This window comes from Colias eurytheme, chromosome 21 (genome assembly GCF_061535395.1).
Source record: "Colias eurytheme isolate Ceu_HAF_F1 chromosome 21, ilColEury1 Martin Lab GWU primary, whole genome shotgun sequence".
Classification (NCBI taxonomy): domain Eukaryota; kingdom Metazoa; phylum Arthropoda; class Insecta; order Lepidoptera; family Pieridae; genus Colias; species Colias eurytheme.
In genome coordinates this window covers 6744637-6763650 of record NC_143000.1, presented here as the reverse complement: position 1 = coordinate 6763650, position 19014 = coordinate 6744637, and the positions used below count along the sequence as shown (strand labels likewise).

Here is a 19014-nt window from a genome sequence, read left to right as displayed (position 1 = left end):
ATCAATTATTTTGTTAATTGTGTTATAAATAAGTGAATTTACGTTATTTTCATAATCATCTATGTTTTATCTAACCGTAATCATTGAAATGAAATCATAATCAGCTTATTTTTTAGAAAAAATGCAAAATATAACTTCCATAGTGTTGTGCAATTATCGATACTTGAGTAGGAACGAAGTACTTCATTGATAATGACTGCTTTAAGTTAGGAGAAAAAAAGGTATTTAAGTATGGATTATATTGTTATTTGCAGGTTTCTGGCTTGAGAAAAATTAAAAGATGTTTGGGGTAAAGCTATAGCACAGGGAAAATTGGAAGCCTTCAAAACATTCTCGGCTTTGTTCAAATCATTTCGAATCAGACGGGAAGAAAAGTAATGTGCTTTGCAGAGATGCTGTGCCACAAGTTTACGGTGGCATCTATTTAAAAAAATAATTAATATTGTAATTTGGTAATTAAGTATCGAATTAAAATGTTGTAAAAAAATAAATGTTTATTTGTTTTATTTGAAGAAATTTATTTTAAGCTAGAGGTGCCCCGCGAGTTCTCTGGGAACAAACAAACAATTTTTTCCCGTGGGAATGAGTTATTTTCCCGCGGTAAATTGTAGCCTATAGATATGTTAATCTGATGTTTAAACTATAAATTAAAATTTAATTGTAAAGTTTCATTAAAACTCATTCAGTAGTTTTTACGTGAAAGATTCCATTCTTATATATTTTCGCTTCTATAATATTAGTAGGATACGATTATTGATTTGTAAAATGATCAACCAGGTGGAAGTCAGATTCGCGCACGAAGGGTTTCGTATAATTCTATGAATGAATCTATGAAAACAGGAAAAAATACGGACCTTTTTACGAAACCATAAAAACAACCTAAACCGAAATACCTAATAATATTTTTTTATAAATACCACTACCATACAATGCAAGGTAGTCAGTACGCATCGTAAAATATGAATAATTAAAAATAGATTCGTTTAAATTATCTTCAAGCAATTTTATAACTCAATTTTTTAATTTATCGATATTTTAGTATTCGATAAATTTGTGGCAAGCACTACCTTTTTAGAACAAAAAGTGGCTACATGTGGATTTGAATGCCAAGCTGATAACAGTGTATTGTCTCTTTCTATCGCACTAATTAGGGTATTGAATAAAAGAGAGCCACTACATAAGAAACGTTCAATTAATTGTTACTTCTCCAGGCTTGTTAATTGCTCCGAGCAACCAACTGATTCTGACCACAGATTAAGTAATTATAGACTACGTTATTCAAAACTGTCAATTAAACACGAAAATGAATTATTCATCCTATAAAATATTTCCACAACAAAGAATAATTATTGTCATGATAACTTTTATTTATCGGATATTTGAGCTCCCATTTAGACTGAATATTGTGATGAATATAGATATTATAGGCATTAATAGGAAAATTGAATATTGGAAAATGCCTAAAACGCATAAACAATTAAATTAATTATCAAGGAATTTTCATGATACATATATTATGTTTAATATTTCCGAAAAATACGCTCTAGAAATACACAAACATTCAGTTAGAAACTTTACATATTAGTAGCACACCACCATATATGAGTTTTTATAATTGTTTTTCATTAATTTGTCAAAATTGATAAAGTTGTCGATATACATCATACAGTGAATCTTTCAAATAGGAGCATCCAAAAAATTATATTGAATTGAATTGAGGAAAGTAAACCTTTTCCTATTTCTATGATTACAATTAATATTATTAAAATGAAAATTTAAGTATATCGACATGAGATATATGCCTTTAAACTGTTAAGGTAAATAATTTGGTCATTTTATTGATAGATCTAAAGGATCTAAGAATTAAAAAGAAATATGCAGATTTTTACTTCGTCAAAAAACTAAAGTTCCTTCGTTCACGTTCTTTTTAACCACCTGCCAAAAACAAATTGGAGGGAGCTCCATAATATTATGTTCGACTGTAGCTGTATGTATTTTTTATATAATATGTAAAACATGTACCAACTACTGAATACTTAGCTTTACATTTTAGATTAAGTCAATTTATTGAGTAAAGCTATTCAAATTAAGTAACAGGAAAATTAAATATTGTACATAATTGAAGACAGAATATAATAATAAATACCGAAACAGTAAAGCTCAAAAGGACAATAAATCAAACAAAACAAAGACTCAGGGCTACGTTCAAATAACAAATAATGCCTTGATTCACTAATTACGTGTCAGGAATGTTTGAAAATAGTATCCACGGCAACAAGGCATATAAACTAGAGCACCCGAGGAAAATCGATTTGAACCTTATCATTGCACTCAAAGACTTTGATAAATTAATAACAATTTATTCATATGAAAGTCCTTTAGATTCTAAACCCCTGAAAAGAAAACCAAAATATGTATGTGTGAAATGTATTATGTATATGGAACACATACCTACATTTAAAAACCGTTGCAAGAATGACGCGTAATTTAAAAATGTAAAAAAAAAGCTGTTTATTAGATCATAATATTATTGTAATTAGTAGGTAATTAGTATTAAACTTAACTTGTGAAATTAATGTCATATCAAAACGAATAGGGGAACCGGGAAGTTAACAAAAGAAAATTAAGTTATAGCCTATAGGAATATGTAGAGAAAAGTCCAGACTTCAGTATACCGTGAAACGTGTGTCGTGTCACCCGCTTCAGACACTATAGGTAAATAGTTAGAAACTATCGCCAATGTAATACAAAATTTTAAAGTTTTTGTCCTGGGTAAACTCAGGTATTATTTGATCTTTTTTATTAGCGATACTTAAAGTTGAGTAATAAAATAATAAAAAATAAAATAATATTTATTAGTAATAGATAAGTAATCGGAATTATTCTATGCAAGTTATGTACAGTAGGCGCTTGCTAATCCGGCACCGGCAATTTTTCCTCTATGCCGGATTGTCGGAAATGCCGGATTATCGAATTAGTATAGGAAATAAGACTTCATATTTAAAATGGTACCTAAGTTGAATTTATTATAAAAAAAAATACATAAATTAATTAAAATATTATAGTCCTTTTCACCTATGATGATTCCTGTGACACTTCATCGTGTTCCGAATTACGAATTTTATGTTTAAAAAGTCAAAATAATTTTAGTGCATAATATTTTTATTTTATGGCGGCATTATTACCAAAAATATAAAAATGAAACATCTTAAGCTTATAAATCAAAAACAGTATTGTTTAGTTTAATATAATGAAAAATAAAATAAAATGACACAAAAATATAATACCTACGCAATTCGTGTACATGAAATGGATCGTAGAAAAATCATAGAGTTGGAAAATCATATAATCGGCGCCCATCTTGTGATCGTTTGTCAATCGAGTCAATCGTCTGTACGAGTGCGTCAGCCTTGTATACAAGTTGCATTTTTATATTGACACTTTACGTGGTATTCTGTTATTGTTACTAATTGTTATTGTTGACTTTTAGTTGCTGTTGTTTGCTAAGTTTCCTTAGTTAATTGTTGGCGAAATGCCGAAAAAACTAATTTTGGTACTTTATTCAAATCGATTTCATTTCCATATAGAATATTATCGATTATCGGAAACAATTGATACGATTTCAGTAACCGACATCTCTACACGTGTCAAAAATCGATGTGTCACAGAAATCATCTTAGGTGGAAAGGACTATAATTAAATATAGTATTAAAATTACATATTAGGTTCATCATTTATGACGTTTTCGTTCAGTAATCCGGCGTTCAGCTATGTAAAATGCCGGATTATAGAGCGGGCTGTCTGAGTCCCAAAGTGCCGGACTACTGAGCGTGCCGGATTGGCGAGCGCCGGATTATCGCGCGCCTACTGTATTCGTTTTTGTTTGTAAATTACACTCATAATGATTTTTTTTGTTTTCATACTTTTTACAAGATATACAAGGTTTCCTTTGCCACTTTCCTTAAAAAATTCTAAAAAGAAGTTTTTGTTCTTTATTCAAAAATTCACATCTGCAACAATTTCTTTATTAAACTATCACGAGAATATTTTTAATTAAATACATTATGTCGCAGATTTATAAGCCCGTTCATAGTTAGATCATTTATTACATTCATACTTTTTCCTTGCAATCGTCAGTTAGCTAAACTAATATTGGTAACTATTATCTATAATGCTTGGTAGTTGGTACCAATAAAATCTATTTGTTTGAAATTAAACAGAATTGAACATGGGGCATTTTAAGGGTTAAGTAATTAAACCAATCGAAACTTATAATATTATGATTTTGAAAATTTAACTAAGTTATTGTAATAATTTGTAAGAATAATTTCAATAAATAATAATAATAAATAATAACTTAAAAGGTTGTAAAATGGAGCGCGGTACAAGGCGGGGGCAAGGGGCACCGTTCTACGTGCCCCCTCGACGGAAGACATCCGCTGAGATCATAAGCGAAGCCCGAGCAGCCATAAGTGGAGGTAAAATTTTGTAGTGAAATTTTTATTAGTCGCTTTAATAAGTATTTGGTAGAGGCACATAGTTATTCTAATACCTACTATAGGTACGTTGGGGGATAACTGGATAAGTTATGTGTTTGCGTGCTAATGTTGTGAAATTAGTAGTTGTGTCGCGCCGTTTCACCCGCGGGCAAAAGGAGGAAGTTGTCTACAATGCATCATACCTACATAAGCTACACATCGTCAAGTACCATCAGAATCTGTTCAGTGGTTTTCACGTGATAGGGTAAAAACATACATTCTTACAAACGTTCGCTATTATAATACAATTTTTTTAATACCTAGCATTAAATGGGAGCAAAATATAAGAAATCTAGGATAAAGTTTCATTAGCCATTTAAAGGTTTCTGATTTCGATTATGTATATGGTTCCTTTGTGGCTCATAAATATCAGTGATTCTTTTATTCACACGACACAACACATTTCGCCATGCAATCAGTAATCTAACGCGGTCGGGTCACGCTACCTCAATACTGATTTTATTACAGTTTATTGTGCTGAATTTCTTATAACTTACACCAGCATAAAGTGCTGTATTATCCGTTAAATTCAGACTAAAAATGGCTTATATTCTTGCTTGCTTATATACTACCTACTTAATGGTAGTAAGTATTACGAAAATGTAAATAATCGAACCAGAATAAGATTTAATAATATGTTGCAATTGCATATATAGGTAGCTGTTTATAGTTTCAAGAATGGTTTTCAGCTTATAAACCCAAAAAAAGCAAAGAAGGTAACAGTCAAGGTATTATAGAAATATGCGGAAGACGAGGCACCTTGCTACTTTATTTTTGAGTAGAAAATACTTGATATACCTACTTACTTACCTTTTTACTTCCTTTTATAATGTGCATTCTGTATATTTTTGCGAAATAAACTATGCTGGTATTTTGTAATTTCATGCAGGTTCGATTATAGACTACATCAGACTACATGTTTTGTAAATTTTGCAATATACCTAATTACATTATGTTCAGTATTATTTAAGTACATTACACAACGAATAGGGGCCATAAACAAAGAAGAAGAATTTAGACAAGTCAATAACTGCGTTAAAAACAACCGACTTCAAACTTGCACTTGAACATTTACAAATACAGACAAAAATGCTCATAAAATAAAAACTACTGGGCCTATCCGAATAAAATTTTTATGGGACCAATTCGACACCATCCCGCATCGAACAAAAAAAGAATCACGTAAATCGGTTCAGAAACCACGGAGTAATCGGTGTACATACATAAAAAAAAAAAAAAAAAAAAACATACCGGCCGAATTGATAACCTCCTCCTTTTTTTGAAGTCGGTTAAAAATGAGCATCATAATTGTAAATCCTTTTGTCTTTTGGAATCAGACGGTATTGGATGCCGAAGTTGATAGCGCGCAAAAGGAGAATGGCGAAACTGGGCCTAACAAAATTAGGGCCTTACAAAAATCATAATATATTTAAAATTCATTTTGTTATTTTTAATAATTCTTGGTAAAATATTGACTTCTGATTCTATGGGAAAACAAATGTTTGAAAAAAAAGATAATGTGTTCACTAACGGCATTGTTATTTAGATTTCTATGACTACCGGTCTTATCAAGCAGAGATTGTCAGTGCTGTCAGGAGTAAAATAGTCGATATATCGATTAAAACGAATGAATATTTATTTTCATTTTTAATTTTATATAAAATTCAAATGCTTTATAAATCAGAAATATAAGTTAACTGCGTTACATATTTTATTTTTAACTTTTTAGCACGCTATTTATTTATGGAATTCTATACATTTTAACTCATGGCGGCCGCACTTTGTAAGAATATTTCTGAAATGTAGCTGGCCGCTTCAATTTTAATTACAATGTCATGTTTGTCGTTTGACTTTTGACATTTAATTGAGGTTTTTCGTTTCGTGGTTAACTTATTTTCTTCATCTTTATCGACTTTCGCTACGTATTACGGACACTGACGATCTGTGTTATTACTACCAACCAACGCTTGCACACCGGACTTTGATTACCTGCCTTTACGACTCACTACTGCTACCCTACCTGGACACCGACTTTGCATCCGATTTTTCATTTACAAATATGAACTGCATCAACTGTGGTATTAATGCTAATCGTAACAATGCTATACGTATGCATTTGTTACAAGATAACGCAATAATATCAATTATACAAGGGTGGGCTGCTCCTCTAACGGTTAGTGGATTAGTATTATCTAAGGTATTTAGTACTAGCTATTGAAATCAAACAAAAACGTAAACACACATTGTTTTATATATACATGTTTAAATTACTATATACATGTTAAAACTATCCTATCTCTCAAGTTGGATCGAACTCCACATGGTGTGCGAATTTTATTATAATCGGTTAAGTGGTTTAGAAGTCCATTGAGGACAAACATTGTGACACGAGATTTATATATATTAATATATATGTATATTCACTTTCTTTTGTCCAATTGTAATATTAATTCTTTATTTGTAGATCACTCACTCTGATCACATATGTGATGCATGCTGGAAACTTGCAAATGATTCTTTGAAGATTGAAAATCATGAAGATGACACTGTAACTTTGGGTCATCAACGTGTATGCATTTATTGTGGACGTTCTGTATTGCGCACACGGTTTCATTTACTAAGAACTGATTATTAAGTATTTCTTTACAGATTGGAAATAGAGCAACATATCTATGTCATTCTTGCTGGGTGAGGGCTCTCATAGGAAGGGAAGCAATAACAGTTTATTATTGTAATTGTTTAGTAGGAAGAAAAACTGTAGGTTGCTGCTGTCACGTTATGTGCATAAAATGGTACCTTAGCTGGGCAAGGTATCAACTATCAACCAGATTTAATGCCGCCAACACAGTTTCTGGATGATGTGTTAATTGTTTATGATGATAATGATGAATAAACGATTTATGAAAAAACGTGTTTTATTTTATATATAAGTACCTACGATGTTTTGGTAGGTACTCTAAAAGAATAAAAGTTCGATCCAATATCTCTATTACCTAAGTGTTCTTCTGTTACACTCTTTATCTAAATAATGTATATTATAGGATATAAACTTACCTCTACTTAGAAAGAAACAAAGCTATTCATTGAACTCGAGCAAACCTAACCTCAATTTTAGTGACGTTACATGCTCAATATCTCTGCTATCCCATAGAACAGATCTTTAATTGTTATATTTATAGAATCTGTATATTTTTATCTATTTAACCCCACATAAATCATCAGTGTAACGATCAGGCCCAAAGTCCTATGGAAGTTCGCCATTCTCCTTTAAGGAATCATCAGAAAAAATAGATTGAAACATAGTATTTGTAGAGAATTAATATTTTTTTATGAATAAAACGCTCTTTTTCCTGTATATGGAAATGTTATAAAAATAACTTTGCCTTTCGCGATATCCACAACATCAAAGGTCATATTTCAATGGCTTGTTATCCGTTTCCAAGGAGGCACTCAGCTTTTATACAAGTTTCATTTTAATTAACTTTCTGTCGTCTATTTATTAATAATCTTCTGTGTGAATAGAATTGGTTAAAGAGACATGGATTATATAATTTCATCGATTTTAAGATCAGGTGCAGTTATTGATTTTATTTTACTGTTGTTACGTGTGAGCACAGAATAGTGTGAGTTCAATTTACGTCACAATAAAGACACTTAGGTAACAAAATAATTTTCCGAAATTTGTTTAGTTAAGTAACTACGTCATTCCTCTTAAATAAAAATATTTTTTTTTAAAGTCCGCCTTTTGATGTCTAATTGAGAAGTACCAAATCGGACTTCTGAATACGGACAAATGTCTGCATAACGATAATTTTACAATTTGAAATATGTATATATATAAATGAATATCCTTAAATTAATAAATACTGATCGACACGAACAATGATTACACATGCCACAAATACTGTACCAAAATAACTATTGCTCCTTATTACTTGTATTATTGTCTTGTACTTATATTAATGTATTAAATAAAATACGTATGAAGTACATATTAACTAATAATCCCTTTATACAGCTAACACTTATCCTTTACCTAAGGGGTCGCCTGAGATCACTCTGAAGTGATAAGGCCACCCCATTATACATATTATGAGCATACAGCTGTATGAGATTTACTTCTCAATTTTATAAAAATATGTATAATAAAGTGTTAAATAAATAAATAATAATAATTCCAGAGATGAGTCCAAGTGGATCGAGTCTGGGCGCGCTTCGCCCGCTTCGCACGCGCCGTCCATTCACACCACGCGAACCGCAGCGGACACTGTTCAACGAACGCACGAAGAAGAACAGACCGCCTAGTTCTTTTGAGTTAGTTCATTTATGTAAAACTAAGCAAATGCGAAAATAAACGAAAAAAATATGAGTTACTTTCAAAATTCACAACTTCCCAAATATCTTTATTTTTGTTACTTACATACATAACTACTTTCTGCCTGGACATTTTAACGAAAAGCATTTTGTTTCCTGAAGTATCCAAAAGATTATAAAGGGAAGAACAAAATGCTCTCAATAAAAATCTATGCAACTGCATCATTTAAATTGCTTGTTAGAGCATTGTTTTTTAATTATAAAACACCTTTATCTTTTCTCAGTCTCAAATACATGACATTAGCTGAAAGCACTGAAGAACTGGTGTCTTCCGGAGCGCGTATAGCAGGACTCGACGATGATGATCTCACACTAATAAACGATACACATAATGATATGAAGAAAAAATCTTTGGTTCGTTTTCTACTTATTTTTTATACTAATTTCATTTACCCCCCCCCCCCCTATTACCCCTTTCATTGAAAATTTTTGATAGAAATTTCCATGCTTAACATCATTTTTAAAGAACTTCTCTGGGTATTAGAATGTCTCTGCAATGATATTATTGTGTATTCTTAAAAGTGTAGTTTTGCTCTCTCTCTCATCTATGGATATTTTGAAATCAAGAGTGCTAATTCAAGAGTAATTATGTATTGTGATTACTCAAATAGTTTAGCACTAATTTAAAGTTTATTTTAACAACGAATATTTTAGAATCGCAACAAAATAGCACCACTGGACAAAACGACCACAGAATGGAGCGGTTTCCCAAAGCTACCGCATCTCAGTGGTAAGAGTAAACCGCTACATCGGAGGAATACGACTTCTAATAGTGAAAGTAGTAAGTAGAAATCTTCGAATTTTACACTAAAATCGACATATTTTGAATTAAATATCGTCCACCCTGGGTAATGTGGAAAAGAAAAATAATTGGAATAGTGAAGTTGACTTTTATAACTTAAAATAAAAATAAAACTCCGGCTATAACACGTTGTTTTACAAAATATCAAAAAAGTCGCACCTATGATATTTTTTTTTTATCTCTAATATTACTTATATTTTAAAACTGTTGTGAATTGAACATTTTCAGTAAACTCTTGTGAAAGCGATCTTTCACAAGCGATTTCAACTAAACCAATTGGATCTTCATCGGGAGACGCTACATACTACAACACGCAGAAGTTTCTACCAAACAAATGTAAGAAACATTATAATTTTACTTAACATTCATAGGGCGATTTTCTCGTAAGTATTTTATTAACCATGTTAAATAAATTCTAAAATAGCGGTTTATTTTTGAATTAACGTATTTATTTATATTTATTTATTATTTATTTAAAACATATTTAATTAATTTGCAGCGTTAAGTCCAGAAAAAAGAAGACAGTTCGCGGTGGGCAAGTCTGCGTCATGTGACATCAGTATGGGGGAACTGGGGGATGTTGGAATCAAACAGATTGCCGTGCAACTGCCGAAAACTAGATATGAGAATTATGATAAGTGAGTTTTTGAAGTGAAACTTCTTTAGGCCCGTTGAGAATAAAATTGGTCAAGGTCGCGACATGGGAATACCGTCACGTCATGTAGTAAGGCGACGATTTTGGTATCTTTGAATCTTGCTTTGGCAAGTTTTTTATTCAACCATTTACTATTACAACATTCCTTATACCTAAAATTATAAACATTATTCCAGAATGACGGTTCTAGAACTTTCCGAAGCGTTGTCACAAAAGAGCCGCGATATGGAACGCACACTGGAACTACTAAAAGCGTTACAGAAGAAAATTGAGGTTTCCACACCAACAAATAATTTGCTAGAGGTGGTGTTGAGATCACTGTACACTCATATAGATGAGGATGATGAAGTACTGGTGGCTATTGCGAGAGCTATGCTTACGGTAAGCGTACGCTTTTATTTTTATCAGGGTGATGTTGGTTAATTGCTATAATGTGGTAGAATATACTATAGTTCTTGGATAGAAACTTTAAAACGGATGGTATTTTAGCCAAGTAATTAGTATTTAGTCGTTTGATATTAGATTTCCCCTAAAAAGGGTTTAATAATGTTGTTATTTTTTCTAGATGCGCGTAACAGGACCTCATCTTGCAGCTGCGTGCAAATTGGTGTTCAAAATTGCCAGGAATGATAAAAATGACCATTTCTTTAAGAATAGCAATCTTTTAGGTACGTGCTTTTAATTTCAGACCATTATTTTAGTAATTCCTTCTTTATCACTTTCGCTATATTTCCCGATATTTTCTCCTCAACTTTAATTTGGAAAAGTGATCCTTTTCTCTAACATTATAATATATATATAACACATTATGGTGGTCGGTAAATATACGCGGGCGCAATTTGTAGATCATATTTCCTTTCTTACACTAATACTCTCATACTTCACAGCTCTCCTTTGTTTTTTGGTTGTCTGGTAGAAATCGTTCGTGAGCGATAAAACCGACTACTGGACTGAGTCCAGTAGGTCTCTTCGGTCATCATGTGCTGTTTTTATGTCTTTCCGTCAATTTCGTTTGTGTTTTAAATAAATATATTTTATTATTATTACCTACTAATAATAATAGCAATAAGGCCGCCTTTTGGGCAAATTATGCTTTTGTATTACTAACTACTTCTTTTTGCATACTATTGTTTTCTCATATTTTGTTCAATAAATAAATAAACCACCAGAACTGGTGGTGGAGGGCTGCGGTCGCGCCGAGCCGCTCACGGAGAGCGAGTGCTGCGTGTACGCGGCGGGCGCGCTGCGGTTCCTCGCGCTCGAGCCGGCGCTCTGCGCGCTCGCGCACCGCGCCGGCGCGCTGCACCTGGCCGCGCTGCACCTCAAGATACTCAACACCGCCGTGAGTGTACTACATGCACACATTTTTTTAAATTATTTATTTGGTTCACAACTTGGAATTGACACAAATAGGCTTAAAGACTATTAACTAAAAACATTTGCGGTGTAATTCCGAAATTAGTGAACACATCGTGCATAGTGAAACTACTTATTAACTAACAAATAAAATTAACAAAATACATTTAAATTAGAATATACAGAGAGACATTACAAGTACACTAATATTTAAGCCTGCTATAATTAACAGTGGAAACAAGAAAACAGACTAATCTTAATAAATCATTATATCACAGAATTTTATTGCTTCCATACACAATTTGTGAAACCGTTAAGGCGTGAACAAAAATAAAATCATGTATTTGAATAAATTCAAACACAACTCTCAACAGAAAGCAGAACGTCCGCGACTCGTGTCGGAACAAGCGATACACGCGCTATACCAAGTAACAGGCGCGCTTCGAAACCTTGCGAATGCAACAGAGTATGCCTGCTCGTTTGTATCGAGCGGCGCGCTCGCTGAGCTGCTATCGGCTCTGCGCCTGCACACTGATAGGGACGTGCTTACCAATGTTGCCAGGTGTCTTAGGTAAGGGTATACTAGGGACTATTGTTACAGATGCGCTCTAAAACTACAATATTAAAAATGTTTTCAATGGTAATTTTATTATTTCAGTTGATCGAGTCTTTCCCAAACAAACCATATTCGATTAAATATCAATACTTTTTTTATCCTTATCCCGATAAGTCGAAATATCTCGACAGCCTTATCGCTAATTCGGTACTCCGTTTCTCATAATTCCTATAACAATTTTTTCGATTCCTCCAAAAATTCCCAATTATTCTAATACTAGATTTCCGCCCGCGGCTTCGCCCGCGTTTTCAAAGGAAAACCCGCATAGTTTCCGTTCCCGTGGGATTTCCGGGATAAAACCTATCCTATGTGTTAATCCAAGTTACCCTCTATATGTGTGCTAAATTTCATTGTAATCGGTTCAGTAGTTTTTACGTGAAAGAGTAACAAACATCCATACATCCATGCATCCATACTTACAAACTTTCGCCTTTATAATAGTATTAAGATTAAGATTACCCCCCAGCGTGCTATCAGCGCTCGACGCGTGTTGCGAGTGGCTGTGCGCACACCCGCGCAGTGCTACCGCGCTGCTCTCCGCGCTCGCGGCGTGTGCGTCCCGCGCGCCGCTCGCCGTGCGACTGGCGTACACGCTCGGTAATATGGCCGCCGCCGACGAGTCAGCTAGGATACGGGTGTGTGAACTACCCTACAATTTTTAAGATTAGCCATTTTTACGTTATTTTGACGTAATTAAAGTAAATTTAACAGGTAAAGTAACAATGTAACAAATATATTAAAAAATTTAAGTTTGCACACACCAGAGCTACAAAACTGTAAATGAAATATAAAATTCATTATACTTTTGAAACGGTTTCTTCTTGTGAATATTTTAAAAGGACTCTCCAGCAAAAACATGTTTTACAAAATTTTCCCCAGATCATAATGGGTAAATATGTGTCATCTCATTAATAAGCTTTTTTTTATTTTTTAACATGCATTTTATGGCACAGATATACAATGAAGAGAACAGCATCGATGTGTTATTAACAATTTTGGAATCATACACAAAACGTAACATGAACGACGCACGGGATCTTAATTCTGATCCAGACCTGCATTTAGTGGGCAAGTATCTCTTATGTAATTAATTAAATTTAATGGTTTTAAAATAATAAAAATATAACTTTAAGAAAAAATAACAATAAATAACTTTTTAGGTTCTGACCTAGGTGGGTCAGATGGATCTAACGAAGATATGCTAATCAAGGTAATTTAATAAATGATTAAGTATCTGATAATTTTTAATTGTGCATCATAAACTTTTACAAAAACCTTTATTTTTCAGACTGTCAGAATCGTAGCGAACTTATGTCTTGCTGAGAGCGTTGGGAAGAGCATAGCGGAGTCACACGCGGAAAGAACAATTCGGGCTCTTTTGGCTTGTTTAGATGTAGCTGAAAAATCTTTGAACAATGAGGTAATTTATTTCTGCATTTTATTTTATTTATGACTATATTCACATAGGTTTGCAAGTTGCAGGTCTTACAAAGATAGGCATATGATGTGTATTAAAATTTAATTGCGGGTTAATATCTAAATTGTTGTTTGATTGTTTCTAATTTTTTTACGAACAAAAGGGAGGCGTTTTACCACGGTTTCGACATATAATTTTAAACTTGCCATAATATATTTTATTGATATATTTTTTATTATTTTTAATGTATTTTAGTATGTGCACACAAGCCTTTTTTTATATAACAATTTGATGAAACTTGTAGTCATCAGAAGAACCAGAAAGTGAAAACCAATCCCAGTGCGAGAGGCAAGACGAGTTAGCAATGGCAGCGCTGGCCACACTCAACAATGTGACGTTCTATCTCGAGCCACCACCTTCCCCGCGACGTATTGATGATACGCTGGATTTATTGTGTAAAGGTAAATTTGGTAGTATTTCAAAGATTTTAGATCTACTAACAGTAGTAGTAGTATTAGTAGTAGTAGTAGAATTTGTTTTTCAAAAATATTTGTTCTGTCTATTTTACCTATTTTCTTTCAATGTCCTGTCATCTTTGTTAATATTTGCCTTATTATATCATTCACTATCTCATTTTTCTTTCTTGAATTAAATAAAATACTTTTATTCAACAACAAATGTTTATGGATAGTGGTGATCACTTATCATTTATCGATTTATTTAAATACACATAATAACTTAGACTCTACACACTTACATTACGGTTGCCCATTTTTATAAGGCACATCAGGTGATCCTGGTTGCTTAGCTCCAAAAAAAAAGACGGGTTGCACTGCGGGAGTGCCGGCAGAAGTGAAAACTTGATTATTAACGTTGAGCATGTTTGATATCCATCCGTCTTACGCTTTTTCGATCAGGTCACGTGTCCTGACGCGAGTTTAAGATTTTATACCCATTACAGAAAAAGTGCTCAACGCCGCTAAAGAAGTTTTCACGTCAATAAATATAATTTAAATTTGGAATGCCCTGTACCAGCCACATGCGCATGGGCCCGTGGTTCAGGCCCTGCGGCGTGCGAGGCGCTGCGTGCACTCGGCAACCTGTCGCGGTCGGCGCGCGCGGCGCAGGTGCTCGTGCTGGAGGGCGCGCTTGACGTGCTGCCGGCCTTCCACACGCATGGTGAGATACATCATATAGTTTAAAAATCGGGACAGGGAGTGTTCTATAGATATTTTAAGCAGAAGCTTTAAGCTGAAATGTAGCTTTAATTAAAATTGTTTTGTAACATTTATATACCAATGGAGCTTTAATATTGATATAAGTAAACTAATGAAATTGTAATAACTATGTATATTATGTTGTGACTTGTGATGATTGAAAATATGAAGTTACTAGCAGACGCAATGTCTGCATAATTATGCATTCGCTATTTGCAATATATACGCTCTCTATCAACAGAGGATGGAAGTGTGCGTTGCGCAGCTGCTGGTCTGCTTGTAAACGTATGCGGAGCTGGCTGTGGCGCTGAAGCAGGAGCATTATCCGCAGCCCAAGCCCTAACAGTTGCTGCACATGCTGCTGACGCACCAACAGCTGCATTACTAGCTCGTGCGCTATGGAACGCGCATGCGCACAAACCTCTCGACGCGGATACCGTACAGCGAGCTAGTGACGCGCTCGCTGTGTTTATTGGTAAGTGTGTATGTAGTATAGGTAGTAGGTACTATAGGTGAGGTTCCTTGTGAACGTGTGCAGTGTGGGCTGTGGCACTGAAGTACGAACATTACCCGCAACCCAAGCTCTCGCGGCAGCCGATGCACCTACTACTGCGCTACTAGCTCGTGCGCTGTGGAACGCGCATGCGCACAATCCGAAAAAAATCAACTCAAACTTAAACATTAATTTATTCAATTAGACTGCTTATAAAAGCACTTTTGAATCGTCTTAACATTTATTAACACTTACCACCGATTTGGAAAGCGGTATCTATGGAGAAGAACTGGCAAGAAACTCCATAGTTGAAAAATTTGAATTATTCAATTTAACGGAGAAAAATAGAGAACACAATAATCTTGCATCTTTTAAAAACCTCTCTATAGACTATATGCACATATTTCACAGAACCCGGAAGCAGCTCTTACATTCAATCATCATTAAATTTAATTTCAATCATGGTTGTGGCATAACCCAGTGGCAATATTTCCCGGTGTCCTCATAAAGAATGTAGCTTACGTTATGTCATTTGTTTGAAAACAAACATTTGAGCCGTTACATACTTTTATTGTGTTAAAAGTTTAAATTATAAATCACGTGGATTACCAATCGCGTAATTAATTATAGCAGAATAAGAAGACGAAACGTTTTCGTTTCGTCGTTTAAAAACGCATACTTTGTCTTGGGTTTTACCTTATTCTTATCATGACTCACTCATTAGGGATCCGGATAAGTTATAATAATTTGCTAATGACTTCTTTAAATTTGATATCATTTTCAAAGTGATATGCAATATTACACTACTTTCTTAACACTTGTAAATTTGAAGGAGATATTGAGTATTTTATATTCGTTCAATCTATGGGTATTGTGTGTGTACTACTTATTAATAAATATTTGGCAAGTCCAAAGTCTTTTTATTATCTACACACAAATTTCCTTTTTCCTACAAACATACCTACATTAAAATAATAATCACTGTAGATATAATAATAAGAATAGCATTCAAAATAGCACTTCGGTATTTATAATGTATGGCAATTAGGTACCATTTATTTCGTTCACAGATAAAACAAATTCCTATATAATATATCTATAGATATAAGAATATATTATACAATTTTAGCCTATATAACACATGACTCCGTGGCGCAACGGTAGCGCGTCTGACTCCAGATCAGAAGGTTGCGTGTTCAAATCACGTCGGGGTCAATGACTGTTTTTTTTTATTTGGAAAAAAATAAAGCAAGAAAATATACATACTTATGTAGTTTTAATTCATAAAAATTATAATAATTTTATGACTGAAATTGTTATTTTCGACCCATTTTATCTTTAGCAGTACATTTTCCCTCAGATTATGAAATATGTATATCCTACAATACAATTTGGTTCAGTCCTAGGGACCCTAGGGTTTTATGTTGCACTGTATTGCTATTGGTCATAAGGAAACTATGCAACAGTTTGGTCCCACTAGAACTTTTTCGATGCCTCTAAACTCTAAAGAATACTGACTAGTTAAACGTTACGATTACGTAACGTATTAACGTTCATATACCTATTTTTTCAACAACCACATTTGATTGAATTTAAAAAACATTTCAATTCTGTCATTGAATGTTTGATATTGAATTCGTTTTCAGATGACGACTCGATATTCAGTGTTTGCGAAGCGGCCTGCGTGGGCGAGCGGAGTGACGTATCACTGTCTAAACAACATGTAAGCGCTTTATCTACTGATTTTATAATTATTTCATTTTATTTAATTTTATCGGGAATATATGTTTTAGTGGGGTAGGAGTTTAGTAGAGTTCTTACTTCTTATATAGTAATTATCTATATTCTTTAACAATAGAGGCATGCTACCTGCGTGGATTCATTGATGCCTTCTATTGAAAATTGTAATTTTATTGTTTTTTCGTTTATGTAGTTATATAAACTAATAATGATTGTTATTTATCATCAGGTACAGTTTGCTATAAATCAAGAAAATGATCTTCAGTCTATTCAAGAAACATTAAAAATGAAGCCAAAGAGTATGGAACACGATCTACATGATCCTAGTTCGGATGAAGATGCTGACAGGACTGGGTAATTTACCTATTTATAGTTATAAATCATTTGTTTAACTTTTTCTTAAAATATCTATTCAATAGCAACACTTTTATTACCTACTTACCTACTATAAGTACTTAAAATATGATTTTGTTTCTAATTTTTGAAAATTTCTAAATATTTATCTCTGTTACCTAATCTGGATTGCATAGGTAGTAATTGATGTCAATAAATACGTAAAATATCTATAATATCTAATTATATGTAGGTAAACTAATTCATCCCCAAAAAAGGCTCTCATCCCCAATTTTGTTTCCTTGTCACAGCTCCGGCGAAGACCTAGGTTTCGAAGATGGCGAGCTAGAAGATTGTGACTGTGAACCATGTAGACGACTAGCAGCTTGGGAAGAACTAGTTGGAGTTGCCATTCCCTTGTTGGAAAGACTGCGCCCGCCAAGAGCTGACGCGTCTGTGGGAACAGACTAGAACGTTCTAGAATGTTCTGGAAGCTTCCCGCCGCAAACAAATGCGTCTCTTCAACGTTTAATGTGTTCTAGAATGTTCTAGAAGCTTCCAGCCGCGAGCTGACGTGACAAGAAAGCGACTGGAGTGTTCTAGAATGTTCTAGAACGAGCTGACGCGATTGAGAGTCAACAAGCATGTTCTAGAAGGTTCTAGAGGCATCTCTCCGAGAAAAGATGCGTCTGGAATTTGGAACCGATTAGCATGAAGCTTTGTAGCATTGTAATTTGTATACGATTAAATGTTGTGATATGTGATTTGTGTTTTATTTCTGAACTTTATCGATTATTAGGTACGGGGTTTTTCTTTACGTATCTATAAAATTATCCCATTTTTATAGGTACCACTGCATGCAGTGGTATAAAAAATTGTATGCCTTTTTACTTTTTAGTGTCTCTAGAAAAATGCTTACAAAACTTTTAACTTAATTCATCTATAGCGACCTTAAGTTCATGTAGAGTTTCTTGAACTCTACATGAAGTAGACTCTACATAAGGTTGCCGACTTTGGTTTTCAAGGTCTACTTAATTCAGCTAACTTTACCACTTCGTTTCATAGAGCAACCTTACATAAAATACGTAATAATAATAATCTACCTATACAAACATTATCAAGTGAAAGTTTGTAAACTGAAAAACTACTTAGGTACCTATAGTCTAAGATCCCACAGCAGGATTAGTGCGTTCACAATTTTTTTGCTAAAACCAAACTTTTACCAAACGACTTAGAAAACCCTCGCGACTCGCGACCCGCCAGATTCTTTATAAATTTATATTTATAAAGCATTTGAATGCCATAAAACCAAAATATCAATTTCGACTTATAAGTTTTTTATTTTTATATTTTTATTTAATCTAAATCTAAATCTAAATCTTAATCTAAAACCTAATAAATTATGTACTAAAAACCTTCCTATTGAATTACTCTATCTATAAAAAAATATATCAAAATCCGTTGCGTAGTTTT

General features: G+C 33.5%; 1 protein-coding gene and 1 non-coding gene across 2 annotated transcripts; both read left to right on the top strand.

Annotated features, from left to right (window-relative positions):
* The first annotated feature begins 1592 nt into the window (after nt 1–1592).
* LOC149899229 (armadillo repeat-containing protein 2) lies at nt 1593–18271 on the top strand. Its single transcript, XM_090114666.1, has 21 exons — nt 1593–1817; nt 4365–4478; nt 8720–8852; nt 9137–9266; nt 9567–9693; nt 9943–10050; nt 10214–10352; nt 10546–10750; nt 10935–11037; nt 11539–11711; nt 12100–12296; nt 12808–12976; nt 13295–13409; nt 13502–13551; nt 13630–13761; nt 14063–14219; nt 14794–14937; nt 15217–15450; nt 17115–17191; nt 17438–17562; nt 17853–18271. Exons 2-21 carry the CDS (start codon nt 4373–4375, stop codon nt 18010–18012), a joined length of 2784 nt encoding a protein of 927 aa, XP_089970792.1. The 5' UTR covers nt 1593–1817; nt 4365–4372; the 3' UTR covers nt 18013–18271.
* Nucleotides 16612–16683, top strand: TRNAW-CCA (transfer RNA tryptophan (anticodon CCA)). The gene has a single exon. It is a non-coding gene; the product is annotated as a tRNA-Trp (tRNA).
* Nucleotides 18272–19014: the final 743 nt, after the last annotated feature.

Bases quoted from the DNA above. Each gene is read 5' to 3' on its own strand.
- LOC149899229 (XM_090114666.1), top strand. From the start codon at position 4,373: ATGGAGCGCGGTACAAGGCGGGGGCAAGGGGCACCGTTCTACGTGCCC. The intron at 14,220-14,793 runs GTAAATTTGGTA...GCCCTGTACCAG, and splicing joins GCTGGATTTATTGTGTAAAG to CCACATGCGCATGGGCCCGT. The intron at 15,451-17,114 runs GTAAGTGTGTAT...ATTCGTTTTCAG, and splicing joins CGCGCTCGCTGTGTTTATTG to ATGACGACTCGATATTCAGT.